At 38.2% G+C, this 22,500-nt stretch overlaps 1 protein-coding gene across 5 annotated transcripts in view; it reads right to left on the reverse strand.

Annotated features, from left to right (window-relative positions):
• Nucleotides 1–22,500, reverse strand: part of GTDC1 (glycosyltransferase like domain containing 1) — a 288,481-nt gene that overhangs the window by 22,946 nt on the left and 243,035 nt on the right. For all 5 annotated transcript variants that reach the window (XM_081935119.1, XM_081935121.1, XM_081935120.1 and 2 more), the window contains one exon: nucleotides 8,571–8,680. In XM_081935119.1, the coding sequence (XP_081791245.1) occupies nucleotides 8,571–8,680 (110 nt within the window). The remainder of the gene's footprint in view (nucleotides 1–8,570; nucleotides 8,681–22,500) is intronic.

Here is a 22,500-nt window from a genome sequence, read left to right on the forward strand (position 1 = left end):
ATAAGATGCACCCAGGTTTTTAGCCTCTTTTTTGAGGGGAAAAAGATGCATCTTTATACTTCAAAAAATACGGTATTTTATGAAAGACTAAACAAATAACTCCAGTGGGGAGAAGAGTCTGCGGGCTGCTTGAAATTTGAAAAAGGGCCACATTTGGCCCCCGGGCCGCACTTTGGACATGCCTGGCATACACATTGACTAGGATGGTCTGGTCTGAAATAAGTTATACTTCAACAACATTTAATAAGAACAGGTGATTCTCATCCCAACATTATCATATTCAACTGACATTCAAAATTCATCTCACTTTCTTGTATAACACTAGACTAGACACTAATCGGTTTTTCTACACAGTTACACCCTGCCTGAATTTGACTGAAGGAGATGCAGTACAACTAACAAACACCTTTGCACAATTAATCTTACTAAACTGAGGGGACGTGAGGTTGGCATCTAGGAAATCAATAAAGATAGCTATTATTTCTCTGAGGCCTGAAATTCTCTAAAGGAACAGAACAATGACATTGGCTCACAAGTCAGAGAACTCCAGATTACAGACCTGCATTCTCTACCATTATGGGTTTATGAAAATCTACCTCATATTTTCCATCAAATAGATCAAGGTACAGTACTAGCAGTTTTTTGTACTTAAAAAAAAGTATTGGCAATGGCACTTTATCTATGCCCAACAATGAAAAGTATTTTAAAACTCATTATTTTAATGAGCTGTTTTTGTTGCATCTGATTTATAGAAGTCTTTTTTGACTTGCCTATTAAATGCTATAGAATGTCGTCCCTTGGGAACTGTGTTTGGCTCTGTTAAAAACTGTAAAAAAGGATCTCTTTCACCAGGTTCTTAACTGTTAATTGATTTTAACATTACATTGAATTTATGCCTTTCACTTTTAATACTCTGATTTAGCTTCTAATTAGTTGCCTATTCACTAGAGTAGAAGGCTGGGGTTTAGATCAAATAAAACAAATAAGGAAAATGCCATTCCCCCCACCCCAAAAAAGGTGCAAGACTGGCAATCTTTGAAAGTTTCAATTTTTCTTTGCTTCTCTTATTGTAAAATTCCTTTAAAAAAAAACATCACTAGGGAGGAGTTAATGTGAAATCTTACACAGATAATTGTATCTGCAGTCAGAAACAAAGTTTGTTCTCTGAAAGTACATGGATACAAAGGAACACAGGGAGCAGCCTTTGTTTATTTTGTTTATTATATTTACATACTGCCTGACTTCACAAACACCCTGCTTTATAGCAAATAAGACTAATAATCAATGTATTCGGTAGTGTTGATAATTACTTGCTATGAATTCTGCAAGTGGTTTTTCCAGATCTACTTGAAGATCCAGGGACTACCAAGCTCTGAATGCAAAGTTTGTTTTCTACAATCCAACTATGTATTTTAGGAGATACACACACAAACACATATCCAAATGATAAGATGCTATAATTTTTTGATTATGGTTCCTCTTCCGACCCAGGAGGAAATTAAAGGGAAAGATATCTCCCATCCCTATTGCTTTTGTTTCATACTTATTCATATTGTCCTTTTCTGCTAGATTATTTCTAATTTTTTTGGACAAGGTCTACTTTTCCTTTCCTTTGAGTCTAAACAATCTCATTGTGGAAACAGTTTTTTGTTTTTGTTTTATTGACAGGCAGTGTTTGATATCCACTATGGTGTCATATCTGTCTCATTGTACCATAGAAAACTAGATTCATTTTAAAGCATACAACAATCAAGAAAAAGGAAAGGAAGAAACTAGAAAAAAATAGTGTAATCTGCTTAATACCTTTTGTAAGCAAACCCACTACCTTGGCTAACTTCTACAATCTACATTTTCTCTGAAACAAATAGGGTTAAACCACTATTTTAATCAAACCCTAACCACCATCATCAAACCACAGCGGTCACATATTTGTGTTCTCAAAAGTTAAATTTCAGGTCATTTTTCTAAACTAAGTTGTTTTATGGAATTGGTTCAAATTTATGATGTTTTGAACAGAGTATGTCAGGTGAATAGAATGTTATTACACAAATAGAAAATGAAAGTATGGCAGAGAGGACTGGCCATTGCAAATTCGACATAGCTGTAGGTTTGGTTCAGTGAGCCTACCCTAGTGCAGTGTGGTCTACTCATAAGGATTTCCAAGGATATTCTCTAAACCCTACTGGAGCTAAAAACAGATGTACCAGGGAACTTTTCTACATAAAACATATGGTCCACTTGTGAGCTATACTTTTTTCAAATGCTTTATGAACCAATATGTATTCTGTTGAAAAGATATAGACCTGCTGAACAATATAGGTTCGGCCGAACCAGTAGTGGTATGCTGGCCTGGGTCGCAGAACCAGCAGCAACATACTGGCCACGCCCCGCGAACGGGTTCCCTGATCACCGTCGCCATCTCTTTTTTTAGTTCTGTGCATGTGCAGAACAATTTCCATTGAACTATGCATGCATGCGCACAAAGCATGCCAAGGAGCAACTGGCAGTAACTCTAGCTGAAACCCACCTTTGAATCAGATGGTTATCAGAATATGTTCACGCTAACTGTAATCTGGTGTCTACATTTTCAGAGGGCTGGAATGAAGGATTGTGCTATCTGAAATTCGTTAAAAGTCTTCTCATCAAACTCATGTAAATAAAGTATTCGATCTCATAAGCACCTTCCCAGCTACAAAAGTGCCTTTTCACTACATTAATATATTTCCCTTGGTGCAATAAACAAATGGTTAGAACATTAAACTGAACCAATTTTATGATAGTGTAAACATGGCAGACACTTACTCATGGCCTAAAAGCTGAAACAGACTTTCTGAGAAGAAGTGACCTTGACTTGTTGAATCAAAACTTTATTAACTTTATCTCAGCAATACTTGAATCTAGTTTTTATTCCCCTGAAAAAGACAGCTTATACAAACAAAATCTGTTCTGTAGGGAGAACAAGGCAGGCAGGAACTGAAGCTAACACAACCTTTATTAACAGTATAACACGGCAAAATGTAAGGCAAACCTCGACCCAGCAAACAGCAACATTTGACAGCTGACAGCCCTTTTGATACTAGAGCTGTCAGACGCTGAACCAATAGAATGGCTGCATTCTCCCACCAGCTGGCTGCTCGTGTCTCAACCAATCAGGGGCTGGCAATGATAGTCAATGGCGTCGTAGCCTCGAGGACTTAACACCCCTCTCCTCCCAGTTAGCACATGCGTAGTCAGCCAAATACGCCTGCCAGTGTTGTCTCTGCCCAGATCGCCTTAGTTCAGGGGTGGTGGCCAAAGAAGGAGCCACTGATGGAGAGTCCTGTGGAACATCAGGAGACTGCACAGCTGAGTTGGTGGGAAACTTGACCGCTGCGGGACTGACCGGATTCTCAGGTAAGCCTGGTGACAACACTGCATCGGTGGGGGGTGTTGCGTGCGGCTCTGTCTGCTCTGGAGCAGCCTCTGTCGATATTAGTTCCCTGGGGCAGGATTGGGCCTACACCGGGTGTTGGTCTGCTGCGCTGGTGGCTCGCCGTCTGAGCTGGTGATGTGTCAGCGCCACATTCACCCAGCACTGAGCTGGACCTTATAAGAGTAGGGTCCAGTTAGTTGCGTGATTTGTCCAGGAAGGCACCTTGGTTTGGCCGCATAGTTTTGGGCGTAGACTGGGTCTCCTACATTAAAGGCAAGTGTGGAGTCACCTGCAAGGGGGCTTTTCTCTGCTGCATAACCGGGGTGTAGCCAGTCCAGGGTTGTCCGGAGCTGACGACCATAAGCCGTTCTGCAGGACTTTGGGCACGGGGTTGTATGCTGTGCCAGGAGGTATTGGGACAGTTTGTTTAATTGAATATGCGTCCTTAGCTGACCGGACGGTTCGTTCTGCCAGGCCATTTCTGGCCAGGTGGAATGGGGCCATCGGGACATGTCGTATGCCATGTTGGCCTAAAAACATCTGGAAGGGTGCCGACGTGAACTGGGGCCCATTGTCAGTCACCACCACGTCAGGCAACACATGGGTCGCAAATAGCGTCCCCAGCACCCTAATTACCCTCTCCGAAGTGGTGGATGGCATGAGTACCAGCTCCCCCACTTCGAGTAGGCATCTACGAGGACCAAGAAGTTCTGCCCTAAGAATGGGCCGGCGAAATCCAAATGGATTCGTGCCCATGGAGCCCGGGGCATGTTCCATTCCCTGATGGGCACAGAAGGGGGAGCCGGTCTAGATTGCTGGCACTGCTGGCAGGTGGATACCCAGTTTTCCATTTCTTGGTCAATCTTGGGCCACCACATGTAGCTTTGGTCCAAAGCCTTCATGCGCACAATGCTCGGGTGAGCAGTGTGCAGGCAACTTAAAATTGGTGACCTAAGCTTTGGGGGAGCTACAACCCTATTGCCCCATAACAGGCACAAGGATGGACAGCTCATGCTGCCGTATATAATAGGGGTGAAACTCAGGATCTACTGGCCCGTGTGGCCACCCCCTCGCACCCAGTCCAAAACTTGGGCCAGTATGGGGTCTGTGGCAGAGAGCCTGGCAATATCCCGGGTGGATACTGGCATGGCCAACTCTTCAATTAAGAGGACCGAACTGTAGGAGTAGGGTCCAAAACAGGCGCTGGCAGAGGGCAGCGACTGAGGGCATCAGCGTGCCCCAAGTTTTTCCTGGCCTATATTGTAGCTGATAATTATACATCGCTAGAAAGGCTGTCCATCTGGACATTCTTGGAGACAAAATCTGAGGAGACTGGCAATCCCCTGCCAGAAGACCCAAGAGGGGTTTATGGTCGGTCACTAAGTTAAGAAACGACCATAAACGTAATCATGAAACTGCTTTACTCCTGCTACAGCAGCTAGGGCCTCTTTATCCAGCTGACTGTAATTCCTTTCAGCTGCTGAGAGTGTGCACGAATAATAGGCAATTGAGGCTTCTGAGCCATTAGATAGGATGTGACTCAAAACGGCCACAATGCCATAAGGTGATGCATCACAAGCCAACGTTAATGGGAGGTGATCACTGTATTGCACTAATAAAGGTTTGGATGTAAGGACATCCTTAACTGCCCGAAAGGCTTAGGCTTACTTAGACCTCCATGCCAGGGCGTCTTGGAGTCCAGGAGCCTATGAAGAGGCTCTGCCAAAGATGCCTTATGGGGTAAAAAAATGGAGTAAAAATTAAGCAGCCCCAGAAAGGCTTGCAGTTCAGCCTTAGAAGAGAGCATGGGAGTTTTCTTAATTGCCTCTACCTTGGATGGAGTAGGGTGGATGCCTTTGGAATCAACTAGATACCCCCAAAATTCTACACTGGGAACCCCTATCCTACACTTTTCTTGTTTGAGTTTCAGCCCGGCTTGGCGGAAACGGGTCAGGACTGCTCTTAATTTATCAACGAGCTCAGCTTGGTCCAAAGCGGATATAAGCACGTTGTCGAAATAGGGTACCACCCCTGGCAGCCCCTGGAGCATCCGCTCCATTAGGCTCTGGAAAATACCCGGGGCTACACTGACCCCAAATTGCAAGCGTTTACATTTGAAAGCTCCCTGGTGCGTTACGATGGTTTGAGCCATGACAGTGGCTTCATCCACCAGGAGCTGCTGGTATGCTTGTGCCAAGTCTAACTTGGCAAAAAATTTTCCCTGGCTCAAGAAATGGAGCAGATGTTGAACCACTGGCACTGGGTAAGGGTTGGCTTGCAACCCTTTATTAAAGGTGCATTTAAAATCCCCACAAATTCTAATACTACCATCCTGCTTAATAGGTATTACTATGGGAGTCTCTCAGGGGGAGTGGTCTACTGCTTCGAGCACTCCTTGTGCTATTAATTTATCTAGCTCTAAATCTACTTTGGGCCGAAGAGCAAAAGGCACTCTCCTGGGTTTTAGACGTACTGGCGCCACCTGGGGGTCCAAGTTAAAAGAAATGGGGGTAGTCTGGTTACCTGTGATTACAAAGCAGTCTTTGCGGTGTTTGGGAAGTCTTTTTACCTATTGTCTAGACAAGGCGCGCTCCGGAGGTGAGTCAGCGATTGGCATGGCCGCTCTACAGACCTTGGTTAAATGTCCTTTCCTGTCACACTGATGGCATATTGCGACTTTGAACCTGCAGACTGACCTTGCATCGTAGCCTCGAGGACTTAAGAAAATCTTTCTCTGGAGTGTTTAGTATTTTGACCTTCTGTGAGTGATACATCCACAAAGAAAACCTTTGTTAACAAAAAACAAGAAAAAAATCCCTAATATAAAAAAGGATAATATTCCAATACTGGGATTATAAGTACTGAAACAATTAGATGTCTCTCCACCCCACCCCCAAAACCACTTCTTTGATCTGTGAAAGGTGTCTGATGTCCAAAAAAATCACATGGAATTTATTTTTTTCTGTGCCGTGAACATAAAAATTCTGTATTAAGCAAATGTAGAGGCCACCCATCTTTTGACGCCATACCATTCACAATTATAAAAATTACATAATAAAATAAAATAGCAATAGCACTTAGAATCATACTGCTCCATGGGACTTTACAGCACGCTCTCTAAGCAGTTTACAGAGTCAACCTATTGCCCCCAACAATCTGGGTCCTTATTTTACCCACCTTGGAAGGATGGAAGGCTGAGTCAACCTTGAGCCCCGTCAGGATTGAACTCCTGGCTGTGGGCAGAGCTAGCTTGCAATACTGCATTCTAACACTGAGCCACCAGGGCTCTAAAATAAAAAAATAAATAAAATAAATGCTAAATAAAATAAAAACAATTACACTGAAAAAATAAGACCAATGACATAAGAAGGACAGTTGAGAAGACCCATAACCTCTCAAAAGAAGCTATGCCACAGGCTTACTCATGCTATCTTGGTCTCAGGATTAATGGCAAAGCCAGGTTTTTAGTGCCTACTTTTCACAGGCCAGAATTAGGGCAAATCTAATTTTTGAGGGGATGATGTTCCAGAGGGCAGGTGCCATGGTAGAAGGGATTGTCCTCCTGGGTCCTGACAGATGACATTCTCTTGCAGATGGGACCTAGCGCACACCTCTCCTGCCAGATCTAATAGGATGGGTAGGCATCATTTAATTAAATTCACACGCTTAATTTTTTTTTGGCATACCTAAATTTGCATGTTAGTGTATGCCAAAATCCTTTTATCCTAGATTTGACTGCTGTGCATTAGTTAACAGGAAAATAAATAAATAAATAAATTGAAAAATTCCTTCTCAAACAGTCCAGCTATTAAGGTTTATTATAGATCGCAGTATTTCTGTTTCAGTTTCAACTCTGAGTAATAATTTTAAACTTTTTAAATTAAAAATAAAATAAAAGCATTTGGTACTATTTGTTAAGATTTTTGCCATTTTAGATCACAACTTGAACAGATCTTTCTTTACCATTAACCTGTCCCATTTTATACTTTCAAACTAGTCTTGAGGCTCCACGTTAGGTTTTATTTGGCTGCTCAAATCTGAGCTTTGTACAGTATCTGAGTTATTTCTTCTTTTCATAAGGCCCTTAATTTTATTTATTTTTGTTTTTTTATTGGTGGCATGCTGGCTTCACTATTTTATTTTCAAATATCATTCTCTGTTTCCTCCTGGTTTAATTATTCTTGTTTCTACTTGTCTAATTGTGTTTGTGTGTGTGTGTGTGTGTGTGTGTTTTGAACAATTACATTTGACCACCTTCACATTTCATTTAAATTTACAAGAGTTATTCTTCTTCACTGATCTATACTGTGATAAGTAGATATGAGCTTTCTTTCATTTTTGCACCACTACTATATAGACAGAAACCTAAAAGGAGTTGTATTTAAAAAGGTGGGCTGGAGGAAGTTTAGATGCAGCTGAAATCTGTCAAACAATAATAGTAAAAATCAAACTTTGTCTACTTTTACTTGTTGCAATTTGGTTGTATAGGAATTTTTCCTGTCAGTTTATTGTTTTCAAATAATTTGTAGAAAGAGTTATATTGTTCTTAATGGTAACGTACTGCAATTTTTAAAAAACGTGTGATGCACATTTGCATTTTCTCTGTAATTGTTGCATGTCTTACTATCTGCCTATGTGTATTCATTCTTTTATACTTCTCTTCCCTAAAATTTATTTGTTTATATATATATTTTATTGAAGCATGTCCTACTTTAAAACAGGATTTATTCTCTTCTTCTGTTCTGAATGTTTGTGTATTGGTCTAAAGTCTAAACATATAAAATCCCATCACAAATGTGGAACTCATTTTAAAAATAAAAGATTGAAATATTCAATTAGGCAAACAGTCAGGAGTTAAATCATATTGAGTTCAGTGAGCCTTCTTTCCAAATTGAGATTGACAGTACATCAGACTTAATTTTTTAGTTAAAACTATAGTTCATAATTATGTTTTATATTTTTGTTCATATTTTATGCCAACTGCTCATTTTGATTGAAAGAAAATTAGTGAATTGTAATATTTGTAAATGCAAAAAATATATAAAAATACCTATGTAAAGAAAGAAAGAAAGGAAGGAAGGAAGGAAGGAAGGAAGGAAGGAAGGAAGGAAGGAAGGCTGGCTAGATAGATAATCTCACAAACCAAGACCAAAAATACCTGGAACATCAGTGAAGGCTTCTCCAAGGACAGAGACTTTAAAATTCAGTTCCATCTTTTTCAATTTCATCAGCACTTTAAAGAAGCTTTCAGGATCTTTATCATGTTCCCTTGAAATGAAACAGAACACACCTTGAGTTTTGAATTGTTTACTTACTTTATTTTCATATCCATAATTCATATGGTATCTTCATCCAAACCTTGAGATGGCCCACAACATAAATAAGACAATTATAAAATAACTGCATTATAAAAATTGGTTAAAAATATTACCAGACTTCATATAGCAGTAAACCAACCTTGAAAATGGACAGAGCCTGGACAGCTGTTAAGGCTTGGTATCTTGTGCCTGAAGCTCCAAGGAACAGAACACTCTAACAGATGGCAGACATCTTTTTGGTTTAGAGTGGAAGGCAATTCACTAAACCTTTTATGTATTTCCATAACAGGTTCAGAATCACTCCAAATAAGTAGTTTTGGAGTCTCCTCTGGAAATAGTGGTCCCAAATTAAAACCATAAATCCAGATGCAAACTGGATTGGAACCGTTGATGTCTATAAGTCAGAGAATCAAGCAGCCTATCTTTCAATGTCAAAGTGCTTTTAGGAGTAATGGCAAGTGTTAAACCAGAGCAAAATGGACATTTTTTTCTGTTGTTCATTGTCCAGCTAAGAATACATTGCAGATTTTGTATAACATTGTAGTAAATACATAATATTATGGATAATACAGAAAAGGTGGAAAAATGCATGCCAAAGAAATTAAAAGTAATGAAATGAGGTCCACAAGTTTTAAAGTTGCCAAGTTTGGATACCCCTGTTCTCACATTTAAAAAGTGATTTCATTATTGAAAGTTAGAGTAATTTTTAACTTATATGGATGATAAAGTGCTTATTTACAAAAAAAGCATATAGAAAATAAATTATGCAATCCGGATTTGGACATTTAGAGTCCAATCCTAGCCATGCCTATTTTCAAGTAAGCCTGGTGCATTTCAGACATAAACTGGAAGTAAGCATATATAAAACAACTGTCTTTTAGTGGTCATGGTCAATGTGAATCTGCCAATTCACATTTTCCACTGGATATTTGCTAGGATATATCATGATACAAAATAATTTTATACACAACTGACACGTGTGCAACTCTCTGAAGGCACAGGGCGTGTTAAAGAGTTATAAATAAGCTAAGCTAAAAGCAATATTAAAAAGGTCAATCTTAATCTTCTTAAAACATTTAACAAAGGAGCTTTCTCTTATTTCAGTTATATAGGGGATTCAGAATGGAGAGAGAAGGGGAAAATGGACATTTTAATACTGATTTATGAATGTACAATGAGAGAGAAACTCACTTTTTTCCCAAGGATCAGGAAATATAGCAGCCAAACGTCACTTTCAGGTATGTGCTTACGATTAAAACAAGACAACATTTAGAAAATCCAACACCACACTAGTAGTGGCTGAAAATGGAATGGAATGGAATAGAATAGAATAGAATAGAATAGAATAGAATAGAACAGAACAGAACAGATCTTTATTGGCCAAGTGTGATTGGACACACAAGGAATTTATGTATGGTACATAAGCTCCTAGTGTATGTGCCAAAAACAACAAAGTAATAATATTCATTATAATAAAGGATAATAATCATAATGATGATATCACAATAATTATAATAATGGCTGATGGTGCCTGAGCTTTTCATTTCTTACATAGTCTCTTGCTTCCCCAGATTACCAAAGAATAAAAGCTAAATAAAGACACTCCTGCTTCATATCTTAAAGTTAAATATCAACTTATATATTTTGTGGATGGTCTAAATAGAAACAAATAGATTTGCACTATATACTGATCATGCATACTCTATAATTTAAAGTCCAAAATAGGATGGGATGGGCAGCTATATAAATTAGATATATAAATAGTCTCTTACTTTTACCAAGGCATGGGGCTGGAAAGGTCCAGTCAGAATGGTTCTGTGGGGATGGGGGGAGGATTTGGTTAATGAAGGAAACTGGGAGTGACAGAATTGTTATTTCTAAGAGCTGCTATCACCTGACATCCTACTTTACAACCATAGTGCTTAGCCAAGGGCTATCTGTAATGTCTTGGCCTGAATGAATACATTAAGACAAGCTAAGAACTTTTGATGAAGGAAGTCAGTCAAGGAAAGCACTTGTAAACCACAAAGGTAAAGACTAAATATAGGAAAGAAAAAAATTGAAAACCAATTTGTTAATTGGAAGAACAAGCCAATGCATGTTCAAAGAGCTTTTACTTCCAAGGTTTACACCACACACACACGCGGTACAGAAGACTAGAGGTGAAGATGCTTGTCTCACACTTGGGAGATTGAGAGTTCAATCTTAGGCAGTGACAGATGTTTCACTAGCAGGGCGCAAAGAAAAAAAATCTGCTGCGAACTCTGCGTGGGTGTCAGGAAGCCTATTTTCCAAAGCACCTGAAGCAATTGATGGAAACTAATCAAGAAAATAACCAATCTAGAAATAAGGAGAAATTTCCTGACAGTGAGGATAATTAATCAGTGAAACAGCTTGGTTGTCAGTGCGCCGTACTGGAGTTTTTTAAGAAAAAAATTGGACTACCATTTGTCTGAAATGGTACATGGTCTCCTGCTTGAACAGGGGGTTGGATTAGAAGACCTCCAAGGTTCCCTCCAACTCTGTTATTCTATTAATGCTTGAAGAATATAGATAGAAAATAAGATTAAAAAAACCAACACCATCTTCATTAAGGTCAGGTGTGTTAAAGAAAGAAACTGAAGGCTTTACTTTAGCAGCTCAAGAACAAGCCAGCTAATTGCATGAAGGTGAAAATTCAGCTTCTGATAAACAATTGCAAATTCTGCCTTGTAGTGAAAAGAACAAAACAATTGATCATTTTATCAGCAAAAGTTTGTAAACTGACCTCAAGCAGCATCATGCTTAAGCTGTCAGAATTATTCATTGGAAACTTTGAATTGCAATAAAAAGTACTGGGACTATCAAGTTGAAAAGTTTTTAGAAAATGAGCAGGTTCAAATTTTCTGGGACTCTAAGATCCAAACAAACAGGCAACTTGTTCATATCATGCCTGATATAACAATTACTGAAATGAAGAAAATGTGATTCATTGTTGTTGCTATTTTGGATAGTGTTAGGATTGAGGAAAAACAATTATAAAAAAAAATGAAATATTGGGACTTGCAGATCAAGTTAGAACGGAAGAGGCTTCTTGATGAGAAGTGAAACATTAAAAAAACCCAGGAAAGTTCAGTTGCCTTTTGGAAAAAACACCTTTGGGATAATCTGATGTTGAACGCCTATGGAAAAAAAATATGATATCGCAGCAATATCAGAACATGTAGCAATCATGACTGGGGCTCTTGGAGCAATATCTAAAGGACTCCCTTAATATCTGGAAATATTGAATTTACCAGACTTCACAACCTTAATATTACAAACCCCCCACCCTGCTTAGAACTGCCTATATTCTTAGATACTACCTTAGTAATGCTTAGGTTTTTGGTCAGGGCTTGAATTATTAGGTTTCCACCAGTTTTAGACTGTGAATCTATCCCACACATAATTTATTAAATTTTGTTTGTTTGCTGTCCTATTCTTAAAGACTCTGGGTGATTTTAAACAATCAAAGTTATCATAATAAAATCAATAAAATCAATAAAAGTAAAGGAATGCAAAAAATGGTCGCTATTTATGGACCAGGATTGGTGATGTCTAAGAACAGAAAACGTAACATTTAATCAGTAATCGAGCTTGGTTATTGCAATTCTGTGCAGTGTTTTCAAGTAAGTTTCAAATGTAGTTAAGTATGAATACAGGTGGCCTTTGTTATACGCAAGGGTTTTGTTCCAGCCCAACAACTGCAAGTAATGAAACCACAGATAACAAGATCTTGGGGGAAAAAACATACTTCATGCATACTTAAACTCCTACTTACCATTTTGTGCCCTGAATAAAATACTTACAGAATATTCCCTATGTTTTCTTTCAAACAGAATTGTGCACCCAAAAAATGCAGATACACATAACTCTTACTGCAGAAAATGAGGTCAATATCTACCAATCGTGTGAGACTACAGGTAACAGAACCATAGATAATAGAAGTCAATGGTTTTATAAGAGTAAATCTTCTTTTCTACAGTGATGCACTCTCAACAGTTTTCTGTTTATCAGCATAAAAAAAAGGGCTAGACTATTTTCAATTCTCTGCAGTCCTTTAGTTTATTTTGGTCTTCCTCAAAATGGAGACTGTACAAAGATATAGATGTTGGGGAAGGGTAGCTGGAAAATAATTAGTTTACATTGGTTTAGAGATGACCAGAAAGGGGTCGAATTATTTTACTCCATTCAGGAAAAAGTCTATGGAGATTCTCAGTGATCCAGGTCATGGTTGTTCCAAAAGTACTTTTTCATACAGGTTACTGGAGTTTCTTTGTTTTTCCTTGAAGACTGTTCATTTCTCATCCAAGAGGCTTCTTCAGTTCTGAGAAATGAAATGTTTTAAAGGAAAAACAAAGATACTCCAGTTGTGTCTTGAAAAAGCACCTTTGGGACATTCAGGAAAAAACTTTAAACATGATTTAAAAAAAATCTCCCCATTAATATTCCTGAGGTCAGTAGAATTTGCATCATAACATAGAAACTAGAGCCAGACACATTATTGTGCTCACACTGTTGTTGTTGTTAGTTGCGAAGTCGTGTCCGACCCATCGTGACCCCATGGACAACATTCCTCCAGGCCTTCCTGTCCTCTACCATCCTCTGGAGTCCATTTTAGCTCACACCGATTGCTTCGGTGACTCCATCCAGCCATCTCATTCTCTGACATCCCGTTCTTCTTTTGCCCTCAATCGTTCCCAGCATTAGGCTCTTCTCCTGTGAGCCCTTCCTTCTCATTAGGTGGCCAAAGTATTTGAGTTTCATCTTCAGGATCTGGCTCCTAAAGAGCAGTCAGGGTTGATCTCCTATAGGACTATATACTGTATATTTGATCACACTAAATATATACAGATTAACGAAGAAGAATCTAAGGAAAGAATACCTTGTCTCAAGTCTGCATTCCTCTCAACATAAGGCTTTAAAATATTAGATTTTACCTTACTCGGGATAATAAAGAAATACTTTTTCAGATTAGACAGGAACTCTTATTGTTTATTCTGATTTATGAGTATTATCATATCGGCTGTCTCTGCTAATGACTGATTTGATTTTAGTAATGGTTTTAAAGTGCTACACTGATAGATCAAATGCAGTCCACTGAGGTGCTCGAGCTCAAACACACGAAGAGATGCTGTTGATCACCTAAATTAGTGGTGCATCGGCAGAATCTGTTCTTCCTGAATTCTAGCCTCAGGAACAGGTATTCATATCAAGACAACTGTAGAAGAACATTTCTGGTAATAGACAAATTCACAAGGAAGATGTGCACCCTCCCCACTTTTGGCATCATGGCTGCTGCAACACTCAAAAAAAATATTGCTTTGTACTACTAATCATACCAGGATGACACAGTGCATTGCAGGCTAACTCTGTCCACAGCTAGGAGTTTAATCCTGATTGGTTTAAGATTGACTCAGCCTTCCATCCTTCCGAGATCAGTACAATGAGGGCCCAGGTTGTTGGGGGCAATATGCTGACTCTGTAAAGCACTATGGAATGGCATATAAATCTAAGTGTTGTAGCTATACATGAAAGTGAGGAATAGAGTGAAGTACAAATACGGGGACACACACACAAAGAGATACTTCAGAGAACACTTTATTTATTTATTTATTTATTTATTTATTTATTTATTTATTTATTTATTTATTTATTTATTTATTTATTTGAACTTGTTAGTCGCCCCCTCTCCCCACAAGCACTCGGGGCGACGTACAAAAGCAACAAGCAAGACAGTATCATATAGAGGAGGTAAAAATAAATAAATAAATTACAGTGCTTAGAAAAAGTTAAAACCCCAATAACAGTAAAAATTTAAAAACTAAAATTAACAGTTAAAAATGACCAAGGGGTGGAGAAGCTGTAGAGTTATGCCAGGCCGGCTAGTCAAAACAGGTGGGTCTTCAATTTCATACGGAAGGAGCGGAGGTCAGTTGTTGTCCTAATGTCTGGGGGGAGGTCATATAACTATAACTACTTATAACTACTTTGCCAGGAAGAGTACAATAGGTATTTCATGTGATTCAAGACAGACCTTACTTGCTTTTCAGGAAATATATTATAGTTTTCAGGCAAAAATGTGATGGATGGATGGAAAGAAGGAGAGCATAATGATATTCAAGAAGAAACTGAGAATAATCAAATTCAGCATTGATCCTGCAATATAAACCCTTAGGAAGCAACTCATATCTGAAGATAAAGAAAATAATTAGGATATATTTTTTGAATTGTTACAGAGGTAAATAATTTTTTTCTAGAGTTCTGGAACCATTTTATGGGTCCCTCACTTGTACCTATCAATATTTTATACATAAATCAGAAAACAAACCAGTAGTAGATGTATGGACTAGAAGAAACCTGGAGACTGAACTCTAGTCCTTACTTCAGTATTAAAGCTGGCTGGATGACTTTGGATCAGTCCACCCAGGGTGGTGGTTGTGTGGAAAATAAGAGATGGGAGAATTATGTATACTACCTTAACTTGTACAAAGTAAAGGGAAACTAGAAATATTCAGACTTCAGAAAATATGATGTGAAAACACCTAAAGTCCTTGAGTAGAAAAATGTGATATAAAGATATAAAGAATGTAAAAATATAAGAATATAATTATTATGTGCCAGAACAGAAAATGCTGGAAAGTAAACATAACAGAGTTTCATTTTGCCACTTGTAAGTTAGAATTCCTTGCCAGATAACCAAATAAAACATATGGCATATACAATATGTGTAATATCTCCTAAAACCATATACAATAAAAAGTATGATATTGCTAAACTTGCTGAATACATGTCTGAGAACGATAGCTACCATCCCAAACATATATTTAGCTATTCAAATTTAGACTTTCTGAAGGTCAGATAAGTATGTAAATGCTTAACAGACAGAATACCCCTGAACATCTCCAAGCTCTGCTGAGCTTACATGCTGTTCCTTAGGTGAGGTATTAGCAAAGCTTATTTATTTTCATTTCCACGGCTTTTATTTTCTCGTTCCCTTGTGGTAAAGCTGATTTCCATGATGATTCCCTTCTTAATTTTAATATCCTCTTTTACTCATCATATAGACATAAGAATTTTCCCTAAAATAATGAAACTCTTCCAAAGGAAATGAAGACAACCAAGAGCAGGGGAAGCAGCAAATGCTTACTTTTCAATTAATTGATCCTCTGTCATATGCACATATGAAATATTTTTTCCATGCAAGGAAAATAAGGTTAATTAACATAAAAACCCCTCACTCGTGGAGGTGTTGAATTTTGTATTTTATTCATGCTACTGTAAGTGCCTTGATTTCCCAGTAATGACCTAGTTCTCCTAATGAGTAACATTAACCCCTGGCTGTAGCTGTCCAGGACTTAATTGTCAACTGAAGCTGAAATAAGGAGAGTTTGCCGATCAGCAGGTATGTGGTATATTAACTCATGTCATTTCAGACCCTAATAAATAAATCTGTTGCTACGGCAACAGGAACATCAGCTATATCACTTTTTTTTTCTTGAGCTTTATAAAAGTAACTGTCTTTCACACCAAGCTTTATATATATCTACATTAATGAGAAAAGACACTGTAGAAAGAGGGAAATATTTTTTTTTTTTTTACCGTGGTCAGAAGAAGTGAAGGAATGCACTGTGAAGATCCTCTTCAAAGAAGAACAGATTAGGAAATGGTGCAGTACTTCAAATATGGTGTTCCAGGCGCACTGAATAGTAGTAACACTTACTATCCTACTAACATATACCAGTAGCCTCTCCTACCCATCCGAAAGGTTCCCCACAGTTTATAATGGAAATTATAGTCCAGCCTGATGAACTGTTGTGCCACCTGATCCGAAACAGAACAACATTGGCAGTCCAAGAAAGTTCATATACAACTGCAACAAAATGATAATTTAACAAAACTCTTAAACTAGGTCAGGATCAGTAATATTAATTACAGAGCTTATGTAGGAGAAGGAGTGGCACAACCTGTAGGTGGAATTAAAAGAGGGATCAGCCTAGAATCCCTACGTGGTCACAAGTGAACTAAGTCCAACCTCCCTTGAATTTCGTAGATCCTTATCTAAATCCAAATAGATGCTGTTAGTTGAGAAGATTCCTGTGCATAGGCACAATTAACAATAAATCAATTTAATTGGATCTTCCCATGTGGGCCTGGCCTGACAACTGAAAGATTAAAACTGAATATCTTCCGGTGCAAGGCAACTATTGCATCTAAAGACTCCCTACTCTAACATACTTGTCACAATCTCCCTAACCAATCCAGTTCTTTAAAGTAGGGGTACCCAACCAATGGTTTGTGTACTGGCACCAGTCTGCAAAACTGGGCCATGAAAACAAGCGAAACCCCATCCATGGGTTACAGGCAGCACACAAAACCACACCCCTGGAACTGGTCCCTGGTTGGGGCCACAGCTTTAAAGGCATCCTTTCACAACATACACCTTGAATTATAAAATCTTCTTTCTGTGAAGGAATAGTGGGAGCCATTCCTCAACTATGAGCAAACAAAAGCCAATAAACAATGAAAGAAAAATGCCTATTTCTCATATCCTTTACAAAGATTTAAGGCCAGTGTAGAGCATCACATTAAGTGAAGCAGATATCAAAGGAATTTAATTTGAGACATCAAAATCAGATGATTTATTCTTTCCTATATTAGAACTAAAATGATATATTTGATGATAAAGGAGTGGATATAGCACTCAGATTCCTCATTCTCTTTTACAAAAAGGTAGAATAGCAAAAAAAAAAGTATTTATTACTGGAAAAGGAAAAAGCCAAGTGGTGACGATAATTACCAAAGGACACAAGTGGTTGAAATTAAAAGGAAGTTAAAACTTTCACTGGAGGCAATAATGTCTCTTCTTATCACATTAGTAGCCACTTCCACCCTGTATCTGATGAGCAAAATGGTGAAGGATTGCCTGAAGGGCTGTGGAAAAGGCAGGATGTGATAGAGGTGATTAAGATGAGAAAGAAAAATTAGGATGAATCAGAAGAAAAGAAATAGGTATTTATTTAATTAATGGTACTTCTTCTTTGAAAACATAAATAAAGCCAGAATTGCAATGGTTTTAGATTTTTTTTTAAAGAATGTATTTTCAAAGCAGCAACAGACAATCCCTCCAAGCCTTATGCAAATGGAATACGATAGAAGCTGTATACATTCTTTATATTCTGAGAATATGTTCGTTCCTTTGCAGTAGATGCAGAATGAGCAGAGATTAAATGAGAGAAACAATGTACCAATGGGAGCTACTATGGAAAACTTTGATGTAGCTCTAGCTTTCACTATAAATAAGGAAATACACTACAATAAAGTAAAAGTCCCTTCTCACCCATATGGGTAATATGTGTCATCTTCAGCCTTGGGTCGTCTACCAGAGTCTTGGGAGTTGGAGGTTCTATGAGGTATCTTAGCAGGTATCTGTGAGGTATCCCAGCACTATACTCTTCTGGACAGACTTCTCTGATGTTCTTCCTGGGGTCTATTGGAGCCATTCTCTTCAACATCTTCATCAATGATTTGGACAAGGGGATAAATGGAGAATTCATCAAATTTGCAAATGACACCAAGCTAGCAGGAATATCCAATACTCCAGAAGATAGGCTTAAGATACAGAAGGATCTTGACAGACTTAAACATTGGGCACTATCTAACAAAATGAAATTCAATGGTGAAAAAAGTAAGGTTCTACATTTAGGCAAGGTCAACAAAATGCACAGGTACAGTATAGGTGGTACCTTGCTCAATAGTAGCAACTGTGGGAAGGATCTTGGAGTCCTAATGGATAATCATTTAAATATGAGCCAGCAGTGTGCTGCAGTTGCCCAAAAAAAAAAAAAAAGCCAACAGTTCTAGGCTGCATAAACAGAAGGATAGAATCAAGATCACGTGAAGTGTTAATACCACTTTATAATGCTTTGGTAAGGCCACACTGGGAATACTGCATCCAGTTTTGGTCGCCACAATGTAAAAAAAATTCTAGAAAGAGTGCAGAGAAGAGCAACAAGGATGATTAAGGTATTGGAGGTTCAAACATATAAAGAACAGTTGCTGAAATTGGGTATGTCTAGTTTAATGAAAAGAAGGACTAGGGGAGACATGATAGCAGTGTCCCAATATCTCAGGGGCTGCCACAAAGAAGAGGGAGTCAAGTTATTCTCCAAAGCTCCTGAGAGCAGGAGAAGAAGCAGTGGGTGAAAACTAATCAAGGAGAGAAGCAACTTAGAACTGAGGATAAATTTCCTGACAGTTAGAACAATTAATCACTGGAACAATTTGTGGCCAGAAGTTGTGAACACTGGAACTCTAACATTGGAAGTTTTTAAGAAAATGTTTGATAACCGTTTGTCTGAAATGGTGCAGGGTTTTCTGTCTAAGCAGAGGGTTGGACTAGAAGACCTCCAAGGTCCTTTCCAACTTTGTTATTCTATTCTATTCATTCTCCTAGCTTAGGAGTCACAGCCATAAATACTCCTATCACCACTGGGATCATTTTGGCCTTTACTTTACACACCGTCTCTAGTTCTTCCTTCAGGGCACTGTTGCTTCTTCAGCTTTTCATACTCATTCTTCCTGATCTTGATGTCACTTGGCACCATTGCATCTATCGTTGTCTTCTGGTCTGGTTGATTGGCCAATATCTGCCTGTCCATCTGTATCTGGAAGTCCCACAAGATCTAAGCTTATTATTTTCCAGGTCTTCTGTGGAATCTCCCATCTGGACTTGGAAAGGTCTAATTCATATGCTGTGCATATGTTCCTGCCAATTACTTGGTTTTGCTATTCCGCAATGCCAATTACTTGGTTTTGCTATTCCGCGTATGCTTTTTCTGTCTCCATCTTACACTCTGACACTATGCATTGTACTGTTGCTGAGGCTTCTCCACATAGTATGCACCATAAACCCTGTCTAGTGTCGGACACCTCTACCTCTATGGATCTGGTGCTTAGTGCCTGTGTGTGCTACTATGATAAACGCATCAGCGCTGACCAGCCCTTTCCAGTCATCTCTCTTTCTCTCTCCCACAATCATCCACTAAATTTTCCTTAATTCACACCATCAAGGAAAGCTAATTGGATCCAGGCTGCAGCCATTCCTGCCAACTCAATTGTTCTGCTAAAACATCCAGGTTTGTAAAGCCGTATTTGTCTCCATAACTCTAGTTGTATCAAATTATAGTTTCCATTTTCTTATTAAGACTTTCCATTACAAAATCAGATAGAGAAATACTAGGAATAGTATACGGTAATGATCAAGAACCCAACACATCGGAATTTTGTCAATGTTTGGATCTCAGCTCCCTGCTTGAAGAAAAATAATGCTTAATCTTCTAAACTAGAGGTGTCAAACTCAATTGATTGAGGGCCGCATCAGCAGGGTAGGTGTGACACAGCTCGGTGTCACGGGGCGCCAGTGTGGCCTGAGAGCTCTGCCAGCGAAAATGGGCTCCCGAGCTCCATTTTTGGCTGTGAGGGCCTTCTGCAACTCTGCTAGCAAAAACGGAGCTCGGGAGGGCTGTGTGTGGCCCTTCTATGCTCCATTTTTGCTGTCAGACTCAACGCGGGCCAGTTCTTTATGGTTTCCAGGGCAGCCCTGTGGGCCACATCTAAGCACCCTGCGGGCCGGATCTGAACCCTGTGTCTTGAGTTTGACACCCCTGTTCTAAACATACTAATTATTCAAATAAAATATCTCTTACAAACAAAATCTTGCTTTTAAAATATTATCTAGAGGCAGGGAAAAAACAGGCAAAGAGGTATCTTCCACCCTTTTATTTTTAAAGTTCCCATTTAAAAGAAGAAGTTTGCGCTTAACACTGTTATATCAGTGTGATGTTTTCATTACCTATTACCCACATAGCTATCTATCAGTGTTTCAGATCAGATTGTAATAACTACAAAAGTGAATAGATTAATTTTGACTTTTCATCTACCATTGTACTTTTTTTTTTTTAATTTGGCAAATCACACCATGCAAATTAAATACAAAGGTTTGGCATTTGAATAAGATGGTGGAAGAAGATGATTGTTTAGTAGTTTATCTCAACAAATAGGAACTTCTAAAAACTATTTGGGATATATGTGTCAAACTTAAACCTGGCAACAAAATACAAAAAAAAAACTTCACTATAATGCAGTGCACTTCGACTTGCTTGTGACATCTTAAAAAAATTCTAACATGGTCTGACAAAAGGAAAAATAAACATTATCTCAAATAAGGTAAGATATTATTTGTTTGTAATCCTTTATTCAGTTACCTAGGAAGCCTGTGCTTTTGTTTGACTCTGCTATAAACATATTACGTCTTTCGCATAATCCTGATTTCAATTAATTTATGATGTTGAATATGGCTCTAATGGGACAAAGTTCTATATACTTCATCATCATACAGATACTTCTCTACTGTGATTTAACCTGCCTTTCTTGCCCACAGGAGATCTGTATGAATCTCACCGTAATATTGTCGAGTTCTGTTTCTTGACAATTGTTAAGAATAAAAGTACAGCTTTTTGCCTGAGTTATGTGAGTGTGTATGTGTAAAGTATTACTGATACAAAGAATAAAAGACGTAGTCTTTGATACAAGAAACATGTCACATAGCCTCAAGTTACTTATGAGTTTTTGGGTAGTCTTGAAGTATTCATTAACTCTCATCCTTAGATGCCATCTATAAATCTGCAAAAATAGATTTAGGGTTCTTGTTCTGTCTATTAATATTTTTTAAACAGAAGAAAAGTTATGTATACACACACACACACACACACACACACACACACACACAAACTATATACAGTTATTTATTTTATAACATTTTACCACCCATTTGATCAGCTATAATGTATAGTTGCAACTTTGTTTTCAGGGGGAAAAAAATCACCCTATAATATAGCCAGAATATAAACTTGAGGGATTTTTAAAACTTCTTAATTAATGAATCATAATTCTACAGATACAAAATCAATACCTGAATTGGAATTCAATTTAATTTAAAGATTTGCATTTTACTGAGTTTTGCTGTACAGTATAAGATGAATAAATATAAATGCATATAAAATATGAAAATAATAAAAATGTAATGCATTTGTGAACATTGCTTTCAAAAATGGCTGTGACAGCTTATGTATACATCAGGAAAAATACCTATGAATTTTTGTGCAAGCCCCTCTTTAGCACATTGTCAAACTTATGCAGAATAATGACAAAATAAATTTCAACTGGAGAAACAAAAAGGAGAAACTGGAATTGACAGAGTCATTCATTCCTTTTACCGCTAGCGTAAAGGTTGGCATATCAAGGTATATCAAGATCAGGAGGACTTAACAACTCCTGGAATTCCCAAGGTAGATATCTGGGAATTCTTAAAGTTGGTCTCAAACACAATGAACTCTGCAGGAGCAGGGAGGAATCTGTAATATTCAATTGTATAGTCACAATCTCAGAAAGCTAGCTTATGTTGTATCACAGCTAACTGCTATTGCACTTTAGTTTGCCTTTGGCTAAGGCCTACTAAGTGAGTTAGCATAGAGTGAGGGCAGCTCCTTTGTGTAGTGAATGCTGAAGGATAGGGAATGGTGCAGAATTGGAGGAAAGTTCTGGCTATTTTGCAGCCTGCATTGTAGTAGGGTAGAATAGGGTAGGGTAGGGTAGGGTAGGGTAGAGTAGAGTAGAGTAAAATAGAATAGAATAGAATAGAATACAGAGTTGGAAGGGACCTTGAAGGTCTTCTAGTCCAATCTCCTGCTC

Source organism: Natrix helvetica, assembly GCF_964273705.1.
Source record: "Natrix helvetica genome assembly, chromosome: 1".
Classification (NCBI taxonomy): domain Eukaryota; kingdom Metazoa; phylum Chordata; class Lepidosauria; order Squamata; family Natricidae; genus Natrix; species Natrix helvetica.